This window comes from Opisthorchis viverrini (assembly GCF_000715545.1).
Source record: "Opisthorchis viverrini unplaced genomic scaffold opera_v5_324, whole genome shotgun sequence".
NCBI lineage: Eukaryota > Metazoa > Platyhelminthes > Trematoda > Opisthorchiida > Opisthorchiidae > Opisthorchis > Opisthorchis viverrini.
The window spans coordinates 528,937-540,264 of record NW_008751987.1 but is presented as its reverse complement, the minus strand read 5'-3'; the positions used below and the strand labels follow the sequence as shown (position 1 = coordinate 540,264).

General features: G+C 42.8%; 1 protein-coding gene across 1 annotated transcript in view; it reads left to right on the top strand.

Moving 5' to 3' along the window:
• T265_15039 (hypothetical protein) overlaps positions 1 to 11,328 on the top strand; it is a gene marked incomplete at both ends in the record, with an annotated part of 31,464 nt that overhangs the window by 11,928 nt on the left and 8,208 nt on the right. The window contains 2 exons of the mRNA XM_009176324.1: positions 1,619 to 1,769; positions 10,513 to 10,618. Coding sequence (XP_009174588.1) covers positions 1,619 to 1,769; positions 10,513 to 10,618 — 257 coding nt within the window. The remainder of the gene's footprint in view (positions 1 to 1,618; positions 1,770 to 10,512; positions 10,619 to 11,328) is intronic.

Below are 11,328 nucleotides of genomic sequence, written 5' to 3'. Positions count from 1 at the left end.
TACTAGACTCATTATTATTTTATTTTATTTATTTTATTTTTATTTTATTTATTTTTATTTTATTTTTATTTTTATTTTATTTTTATTTTTATTTTTCCTTTCAAATTGTGTGGAGTTTTTCACATTTGCTTTTAAAGGGTCTTCATCAATATTATGAATAATGAGTCTAGTACGAATATAAATTCTTGTTTGACGTCCAATGATTTCATAGCAAATCATGTTCACTTGATACACTGGTCCCTTATGAGCAAAGATTGACCGAATCAGGGAATATGCTAGCCGCTGAAATAAAGGTGACCCACTGAAGAAAGCGAGTTCCTTTTACGCAATAAAGAGAGCATTCCGTTCGCTTCTCGAAGGGTTTTCCTCCATCGTCCCGTTAGTTTAACGGTTGATTATGCTCCTGTCTTTGTATCTATGTCGTATACGCGTGGAGATTTTTAACCGTACAGTATTTCATTGCTGGCGGTCCATGCTAGAAATCATAGCTTTCTAAATGTACTAGCACTTCTGATAATGCTGCTCAGTTGGGTATACCCAACTGAGCAGCATTGCTGGTTGAGAATTTACGAGTTGCTGAAGCTAGACGGAAAAAGAATAGAATTTATACTCCGTCGTAGGTTCGGGAATGCAGAAGTTCTTTCAATTATCCCCTCTCAAGGAGACAACACCCTAGAATCAAGAAGACATTTTTTCATGAATGGTTTGATTTTCCCTTCAAAAGAAAACGTCACAATTAAGACGTCCTATACTGTCGCCAACGTTATGTTAGGCTACGTCTTTGTGGTAAGTTATTTGGGTTCCAGGTTTGTACTGACCATCTTACAAGTTCACTGTGCTACATTCATGTCGTACTGGGGAAATTTTGTAACAATTAACCCCAGGTAAGCAGAAAATTCCGTCGTGCACCTAAAATGCCGAAATGTCCTCCAAGTCTCTTCATTTTTTGCAGGATCCCACGTATTAGTCTTTCCTTTTGTGTTATATATGCTTTGCTGCATGTTCAATGTTTTTTGTGTCCCATAGAATGATGCTTGGTAACATCACCCAGTCACAGCATCTGTTGAGTTTATTCAAGAGAATTCATCGATTTGAGTGACAACTTTATCAGAATAAACCACTGTTCTAACGGTAATCAATCGCTCATAGGGGCAACTTCTGAATCCGTCTGAAGCGTTATTTGATAGGATACCCTTCTAATAGGATGAGGCACTGATCGAGGATGATCGTTAGTAAACAAACACGAACGGAGAAAGTGAACTAGGATATAAACTTTGATGACCGTGTGACTGGGACAGTATACATCATTCACAGAAATGCGAGGATTTTGAGTTTCTGACAATTCTGGCTCAGGTAAATTACTCACAAAATCGGTTTGAGATGCGCTCATACTTCCAGAGTCATCCCTGGTTCTTACCATTCACTTTTATATCTCACGAGTCAGTATCCTCCTCAGTGATAAGTTTTACTATTCTCCCAAGAGGGTCCCTCTAATGAGGAAGCCTACTGTACGATTCGAGAGCAGTGTAAATAGTATACTTTTCTTTCAAATTTGCCTACTTCGTCGAGTTTTCCTCATGTTATCATGTGTTAACACTTTGTCCTTATTTCTTCCTAGAAAGTTGAAAGAATGGACTTTTGAGAATGGATGGATTTCTCGCAATATTCAGCTGTCACACAAGGGAATCAAACAGCTTCTCAAGCGTGGGTTTAAACGTTGGAGATTTGATGTTCAAGCGAACATTTACCGGGAACTGGAGTCTAGAGGGGTGAGTTCTACCGTCAGTTGTCTGGATTTTGTTAGTAACTCTTAATCGTTCGGCTGTCACTGTATAGCTCTCCGAACCCATCAACTGCTTTTGAAGACAGACTTGTTGGTGTTAAGCCAGTATCCTTTCCTGTATATTTCATCTGCTACACCCTGTCCTTTATCCGTCACTAACTGCTAGCAGGCGCGATCCCCCGTAACGTAAGCTCAGAAATTTAAACATATTCCAAACACCTCATGTTGTGGTTTAAGAATTTAAGATGTCGTTTCTTGATTACTTTCCCCATTATGACCCGGAAAAAGAGAACGCTTCACTTCAAAGTTTCTCACTGTGTTGGTCATCGACCACGGCCCAGAGAGCGACGCCTCAAGGAGTAGCCAATCTTCTGGGGGGAGCCAAACCACTATATTACCGCATTGTTCTCTGTTAGATACGATTATTGTGTATGTATCTATGTATGAGGCAGTCGAGTTTCAACACTTGCCGTTCACTGCCTCCTGTAGATATCCCCCGGAAATGGTGACAAAAAAGGGACGATGGTCAGTCAGTGTACAGGAAACTTGATTTTCTGTGCAGAAGAGCTTGTATCTCTTAAGATTTAACTAGTAGCACAAATTGCATGTGTTTTCAAAAGTAGTCTATAATGTCTACGGGTGTACGGGCACTATTTTTCATGGGAAGGATGTGCATATAGCCAAAGGTACCGTCATTACAGACCATTAAACCTTCATCACCTAAAACAAAGAGGGATATTTATCAATAAAGTGTGGGACAGTTTTTAACAGCTACCGATATTAGGCACGAAATATTAACACATAACTGCTTCCATCCGCAAATCCAGTGGGCTATTCTGCACAACCTGTCAAAGACCCCCTGAAGTTTTAGCTTTCAGAGCAGAGTATCATGACTTCAGTGACTTCTTTTCGCAGGTTATTCTGGGTTTGTTGCTGAGTCCTTAATCTTCTGATTGTCCTGGTAATCATACGTGTTGGGAACAGAGCTTACAACCGATATTTCCTGTTCCGTTCCAAGATTTCTGAAGCTTATTTCGATGTAACCAATTCAACTAACGCGCTAGCGTTGCAAGGTGTTACTAATGCTGATTTTGTGTTGATGAATTGATGCCATCCTAGTCGATGAAACTACTTGGTAACGGCGTTGGAATGCGAGATTACAACCTGCTGACTTGTTGCTGTTCACTGTTTCGACGTTCTACATCCAGCTGCGCTAATCTGATTGCCTGTTCCACTCGTGCGCACTTGGCGCTCAACGAGCCTCCCGCCTAATGAACTGTGGGTCAAAGCATTATGTCGTCAGGATGGTGGACTGTGCTTCAACCTCGCCTCATCAGCTCAAATTTACCGACACATGTATTTTGGGGACGGCATTTTAGACGTAGGACATAAAGGCGGCTCGGAAAGGCCGTAACTGGGACAATTTTTGAGGAAGCCTGTTGTTGCCAGTAGACTAAAGTGTTATAAAGACTGTTGGTTGCATGTGAGTTTTCTATATTTGCCTAGCAGTCGATAACAGACTCACTAACCTTTTACCGTGTGTGACTACTTTTTGGGTTTAGCAGTGCAATCCACGGACGCTAGTCAGTCCGTCTGGATTGAAGCGAGTCGCCTGTGAATCATAATTTACATTCAAAGTTGCTAATTTAGACCGCCAGCTTAGGGAACCATGTTTGTTCTCTTAAGAGGTAGTTCTTGGCCTGTTTCATAGAAAGTCATTCAGCTTACGAGAAATAGGCTTACAGATGTAACTCAAAAAATAAACATAAGAACATAGTAACTATACGTTCCCTGGGAAGTATTACCTAATATGAAACGTTTGAAAAATTTCATTCTACCACGTACTTCGAAAAATAACCCATACTTTCAAAGGCCTATGTAGTAGGATTAGATGATAGCTCAAGTACGCGTTCAAAACGTCTATTTCAAAACTTGAGAGGTTAGAAATCCTCTTCGTCAAATTTACGACGTGGATTGTTTGACCTAAAATCTTCTTGGGTCCCCAAAACAAATATCTGACGATAGTTCATGTTGTGCGACACATTATTCATAATAACCTGAAATCTAAAAGCCTGCTTCATCTGCACGATTAATACAGCCCAAAATGAGCTACCCGGGTCCTAAATGGGTGGATGCGTCTACACATCTCCGGTGTTAGTGATCGTTTCAAGGGGATCGCAAAATTTCTGAACGAACCTTCCCTACAATTTTCAGCCACTGGAGACAAAAATTCTCACCGCTTGCTTCCTTAGGTTAAACGGACTACAAACCAAATAAGTTGGTCCTCCGCACAATCCAGTCCTTGATGTTAATAGCTCTGTCAGTGCTTTTAGCATGTGGAGGTGAAGGGACGTCCAATTTTTCCCCACACCGTTTCCCATCGTATTTCAAGGTTCAAAGTTTGATCTAAGTTTATCCGGTTGGATGACTTTTTGCCATTTCCAGATTTACCGGGGTAGAAGCGCGATTAGCCTTCAGGTTCATTTTAAAGCATTTCCACGATACCCATAAAGTTTTTACCTCTGCTCGTGTTTTGTGGACGGCGGTTTGCAGATGTTTTTTAGCATTGGTTGAACTGAACCTGTGGGCCCAAATTTAGTCGAAATAGCACGTTACAGCTTTTCCCCTCTTTTGGGAATAATGAATATAAATCGTTGTTGGCTAGCTAAATCACAATGTCCACGTTTTCACATTCGTTTTCTACCATCATGTGTCAGTGCCCACGTTGTCCGATAGGTTAGATGATGTGTGGGTTAAGTTTGTTAAGGTGGAACTGATGCTGTCTGTGACTTATACCATCATGCTAATTTCATTCGGTCTGTAGCTGACGGCGATAACGATGATGATGTAAGGCGCCAGCGTCATCATCATAATCCCTGTCGTTCACAATACGGTAGCATCGTTGATCAACAGTTATATACCTTTTGACAGCTACCGAATGCAACTCAACCTTTCTCCGCGGTAATCCAATCAATTTCAAAGTAGTCATCTTAGAAATATGCAGTGGAGAAAAGAGAGTATGAATATATAGATGGATATCCCCTTGTGTTGAGCTCAATGAGACTGGCCTTAATACCTCGCAGCATAGACCCACTGGATAGCAAAGCCAACAGTAAAGTGGTAATGGACGGAATCTTGGCATGTGGACCTTGAGTCGGGCGAACAAACGGACAGTTTCGCAAGGTGAATTTATACTGCACGAAAAGCCCTATAGACTACGTGTCGGGCCTGATTATGTGGCTTTTTCTCACAGTTTCACGTTGTCCTTTGTTCTTTCGTCAGCTCATGCTATTCTATCACTTAACTGTTCCTTACAGCATGGCGGAATTATTTTGTGTAGATTGGTGACAGGCCGATGAACTGGGAAATGTCATAACTTTTGGACTTTTCTGCAGATATTTTGAACCCGTAGAAGCACAAGGGCTTATTCACCCTCATTTGTTGCAGCTTTTACCATCCTGGGCGTAACGGAATATGCATAAAAGCGACCGGCTTGTTCATATCATATTACCCGGGTGTTCTGCTATCAGTGGTAGATATGGATAGGTAACTACTGGGCAATGACAAAATTGGTAAGGATGGATTGTGAGTTATCCAGACATGGGGTAAACCGAGCAAACGTTAATTTTACCAATCGATATTGTATTCAAATCCGAGGCCTCCGTTCTCCCTGATCCCGGTTGAGCACTACCAGTGCTAACATAAACTCCGGTTCCCTCACATTGAAAATAAAAATACCCATTACCTTATTTCCCCATGCGGTTCTACAAAGTGGACTTCACGCAGTGTTCTGTCCCTTTGTGCAGTCAGGTGCTTCTGCTAGTTGCCGAAAAGTTATAGGTACTGTTTTGAATAGACTACTCTCTGGGTACTCTGGCTTCCGTATACGAAGACCGGAGCCTTTCCTGGAAAACTAAACCACCAACCTTTTGGTTCCATCACTGACAACTTGCAGGCTGCTGGAAGCCATCCTAGGTTAAATTTTTATTGTTTATTTTTCCTCTGTTTTCCCTGCAGCCCAACGCTGATAAGTGATTCTAACTAAACAGGTGCCATATATGGTTAAGGTAACTTTGTTTAACAGTCTAACAGTCTCTCGGTATTCAGTCTTCATTGTCATTTCTGGTAATATCACTAACTGTATTCGTGTTTGTGTGGAATTTTTTAAAGTTTTATCGAACCATGAATCCTTTACCAATGTGCTAGAAACTTTTGACAAACCTGGTAACAGTCTAACAGTCTCTCGGTATTCAGTCTTCATTGTCATTTCTGGTAATATCACTAACTGTATTCGTGTTTGTGTGGAATTTTTTAAAGTTTTATCGAACCATGAATCCTTTACCAATGTGCTAGAAACTTTTGACAAACCTGGACTTGGACGTCACATCGTTCTCCTTTTCCCACACACGCGTTAAATCTCCTAGTTATTGTTGCATGGAAGTCATAGTCGTTTACATGGTTACTCCTTCTTTTGTGCTTCTAACTGACGATTTCCGACCACTGGCTTTTGAAGCCCATATCCTTCATTGTTAAGGCGTCAGCTGATTATGAATAAAACCCCTATACGTTACCAATGAGCGCTCCCGAACGGTTGATTCCACAGTGTATACGAAACATAGTTGTGTCCGCTTCGGATAAGCTGGGGACCTACGTTACTGACGAGCAATGGCATTATGTATTTAGCCATGGTTTGAATTGATTTAGTGTGTACTATGATGACCATTGAAATTCAATTCTATAACCATCGGGGGCCTAGCTAGCTGGTAACCTTAGACAGCTCAGGAAGATCTGCCGACGTTCCACCCATGGATCACCATGTTCCCGCCGATGGTTAGGAAGTCCAATTCGACCATCGCAGACAGGACCACAAACACTGAAGATCTGGCTTGTTCTCCCTCCAGTCCAACAGCTCTGGGAATACCATTGTGTCCTCGACACTTCAAATGTGTCGCTTGAAGTTGGCCCTCGCTGAATTGCCGAACACCAGTTCGTCTAATTTCTCTCCGTGAAGTCCATTTTTAAGTTTCGGTTTCTGTTACCACGGGATCGACGGTGATAGCCATCGCAATTCCGTCAGTCATAATTTCGAAGCTTATGTCCTGCATTATTCTGTTTTTTTCGGCATTCCGTTGGACATACAAATGCCCCTTCGAAATCCTGCTCCCTTTCATTCTTACGGCATATCCCACCCACCGTAGGCGGTTGACTATTTTCGTGGCCTCAGTTCCGTCACAGTGCGCTCGTTGGAAGACCTCTGTGTCCCCTACTGGTTCAGTATGGCTAATACCATTTTATCCGCCTCAGGCAGTGCGTGTGAAGGCAAATCAAGTATCGGATGCTGAGCCGGTACATGAGCAGTGTTCTAATACTGTACGAGAGGACATATTAGACCAACACACTGTACTCGATCAGCTTGGCCTTCACTCTAGGGCTTTGTTTTCTCCACAACTGTTCCTCGAGTTGACCCAAAGCAACACGTGATCTCCGCTCACGGTCATTGGTCATGTTGACAAAGAGTGTGCTTCTGAAATGGCAGAAATCCACACGCTAGTCACAAATTTCCTCCCAGTTTTGATGTACGGAGGAGTGCTGGGAATCCCACAAGGCGCCGGTTGGTTCGTTGCAAGGCTCTTCGATTGGAGGCACAGGCCGAAAGTGCGCAGCGGCAGTCGCAAACTAGTCAATTAGGGGTTGCATCTCACCTGAAACCCAGCTGAATCTCTAGTTTGTGATGTTTTCCGGTGTTTTCTTAGGTTCTTTGTTATTTGCTTGCGCCGTCGTACTCTGGTAGAAATTCTCTGGCGTAAATCAAGGCTACCTATGTGGACGATATCTCATGATCATTCGCTCGTATCTGAGAAGTGAGAGAAGCAGCAGCGCTCCTTCTCCATTTGTCCTGCTTCATTCAGATTGTCATTGCCAGTAGTGCGTTCGCTTAGTCCAAGGGGTGGTCGAGCTAGCTCAACCTAATACTGCTCATCTATGTTAGTTCTCCGACGATGTTGGATTGACATACTTCATGCTCATTTGTCAGGGCTTGAGGACAAGCTAATTATCAGACGTGTTCGGATCCAAGTTGTACTTCAGGAGGAGCGGCATCCTTGAATTGCGGTTCACCACTGGTCACTAATAGCCACGTGATCCAGTTGAGTTCACGGTTGATTTGCACCTGGTGGTCACCAGGTTACACGCTGTGAGCGATTATGTATAAAATCTCCGCTGGCCAGAAACATTTGGAGGCCTCCCTGTCCATTGTCTGTGCGACGAGTATCGACTTCATATATTTCACCGATCATCAGACACAGATGGTGAAATGTGAAACGGATGAGTTCGTCTTGGCGCTTTAAGATGCGTGTCCACTTTGAGTCTTGTGTGTAGGTCTCAGAGACAGTGTACATCAATCTTAAGGGACTTTAAGTTTTGGGCCAGCATTGTTTCTCTACCTTTTCGACAAAGATTGCGGCGTTGAAAGCTGCTGTGTAGAAAAGATCTCGTGGATTTTGTTGTCATCGTTTCTTGTTTCTTGGTAATGGGTAATTTCTAAGTCACATTAGTCTGGTGACTGACAGTCAACCGTTGCGGAGACTTTTACTTGTGGGATTGAGGGAGTTGGGGAGGGACATCGGTGAACAAAGAACTGTGCAAACAAATGATTCGGGTTACCAAGACCGAGAACAGAGCTTTTTATGAGGTCCTCCAGCATGAGCCTTGACTCAATTATATAACTGGCAAGACAACTGGAAGTAGATTTTCTTGAGGGTCTTTTGTTAGCCTAACCTTGGCTGCATTCGGTGGCCGTGCCTGTGCGGTGCGTAGGGAATAGGTCGTAGGCCTCCCTTGTTGGTGCTACCGTGTGCACAGATGCGTGTGGAGTACCATTGGTCGCTTGGTAGGTTCTAAGTGCACTTCGCCCTTAGTAGATACTTTGCCGGTAGTCATAGTCAGCCTTGGGACGATCGGAGTTACGGTTTTAGGGTCGACATTTTTAACCCGTCCTCTTCCGGAGGAAGACAGTATGGCCATTTCCATAAATGTGGACATTCTGATCGCGTTTCACGCTCCTTTCTACCTTCACACTCCTGTCTGGAGGACAGTACGACTTTATCCTCCGACCACATCGTAATACGATTACTAGTAGTACAGCATTTCTTAGTTTGATAACTCATTTGTCCTGCCCGGCATGTTTGCACCTTGTAGAGCTAGATGCCCGCGGGATCATTGCGGCACGACCATCAGCTTTTGATCAGGGTTGGTGTAAATAATTTCCTTCGCTGGATTCTCACCTGCTAGGAGGTAGCTTATTGCTTTGATGTGCAAACCGCCTACACATAGACGATGGTGGTAAAAAGTCAGACTGCCTTCCATTTGGTCTGCTCTCCTAGAGATGCCTATAAACTGTTCAGTCGCATGGACTTTCCTGAAAGTGGATTGCATATTCGTAAATGGATTTTAAAAGACTGCCAGAAGAATGAATACAAGTCGCTTGCTTACCGGATTTGAACATGTTACATCTGGCAGTTTACTTTGTTTGACTACTTTACGAATACGAGCGTAGATACGGTTGCTTCAGTTTGTTTGAATTAACCATTGTAATGAGGCGAAGAATAAAATGTAAGTGAAAGACAAAGTATACTTACCAATCACAGGACGTACTAGCTATCTACATAAAATACTCACCCGAACACTAACGTCGTTGATGGTCGTTGGCAGTCATATCTTGTCATTCCCCCAACCAACACAGGGATGATTATTTGGATACCATTTTGGAAGGAAGACCCCAACTTAAATGTTTGATTTGATCTCAAACCATGGGGAGACACTCAACATGTATGACGTAAACCTGAATGTGTCCATTTGCGTTGCGGAACCTGAAGGCTTGTGGTCCGAATGGAGCCAGGATGCGTAGGTACCTAGGCTTACTGCGCCGCTCAGTGTGGTTTGTGGGGTTTGAGGTTTTATTTGAATTCTTGTCTCCAACGTTTGCTTCCAGTTTACTGGAAGCCGTGTATTCATCAACTTGTGATGTGCGATCGATAAGTGACTGATGCCCACCGGTCCATTCATACAACAGTTCATTTACTTGCAGGAAGGATGGAGCAACGCAACTTTCAATTCAAATAAAGCAGTTGAATGTAGGCAATTTAATTGCAAACGTTTTGTAACCAATCGGAAAGTGGAACATAACGGTGCACCCGTGTTAATTAACTGGATGTGAGCACAGTCAGATAGCAATGGTGCTTGCTAACCTGCTTTGACGGTACCTTTGGCTTGTTGTCCATCCCAAAGGATTTCATTGTTTATTCATGTGATATTACACAAGATTTTTGAAACAAGAACTGTATCTCCTAATTGACACTTGATCACACGTAAAGTGAACGGGGGACGATGTGAACCAGAAAAGTGACCTGATAGAAGGGTACTTAATTGGGGTCTTGATCTCTTCAATGTAGGGTTAGACGATCCGGCGCATATTCTTCTTATGGGTTTCATAATGTTTATGCTTAGAAAAACTGCCACAGATGAATGATTCGGTTTGTACCGATTGATTTGTCAGTGTCGTAGGAATCATGTATTGTTTGTATGATTTTTCTAGGGAAGTCAGTTTCCTCCATTTCCACACTTTACTGCTTGTCGTTTGTTCTGAGCACATTTCGGCACTTTAGTTCTTATGCTCATGACCCATTCTATTCGGTTCTAATTCGATTCACGCAGTCGGTTTCCCGTTCCAGGTGTTCAATCCGGAAGGTCTGGGTAATTACCCATACCGGCACGATGCGTTAATTATTCATCGTATTTTGGAAAAATACGTGGCAAAGTACCTACGTTACGTATATGGTGAGTCGTGTGTGTATTTTAAAGTATGGTGGTCACTTGTGATGCCTCTGATTGTGGTTCACTTAACCGAGCCACCATATATTCATTTACATAGATCAACAAAAGCGACAACTTATCCTGCATGTGAATGGTAAGCATAACGACTACAGCACTTTCACGTAGTGTGTATGACCTTATTGGTTCAAAATTCGTCACCGTCGTCATCTTTCACATGCATAAAAGTGTAAATAAGGGGTTTGGGTTCTTGCAATGTGAGCGTTGATCGAAAAAAAACTCATGGCATTTCTGCATTGCCAGTTCAATGTTCTCGTGGTACTTCGGATAACTGCCATTACTCTGACTTTTCATTCGTCTTCCAAATGCCCCGCATGGGTTTTACCGGAATTAGGGTGAGTCATTTTGTTCCAAACCTAGGCAAAACAAGGGTAAGACAGTCAGAATCCGGTAATTTGTTTCCCCTCAAAAGTTTGACTTCGTTTTTGGCTCCGTCTTCTGTTTGGCCGAACAGTTCACGTCCCATTTTTAATCCGTTGATTCACCGATCCTGAAGGCGGGCAGCACAGTCCAGCTAAATTGTTCTTCAAACTATTCCGTCCACCGAAACAGGCAGCGAGATCTGGGATGGATATTCGGCCCGTCTTTCTCTGTAACTGACCACCGTGTTCCTTGATCCACTACGTTGAAAAAGACTCCGTCATATATATATATAT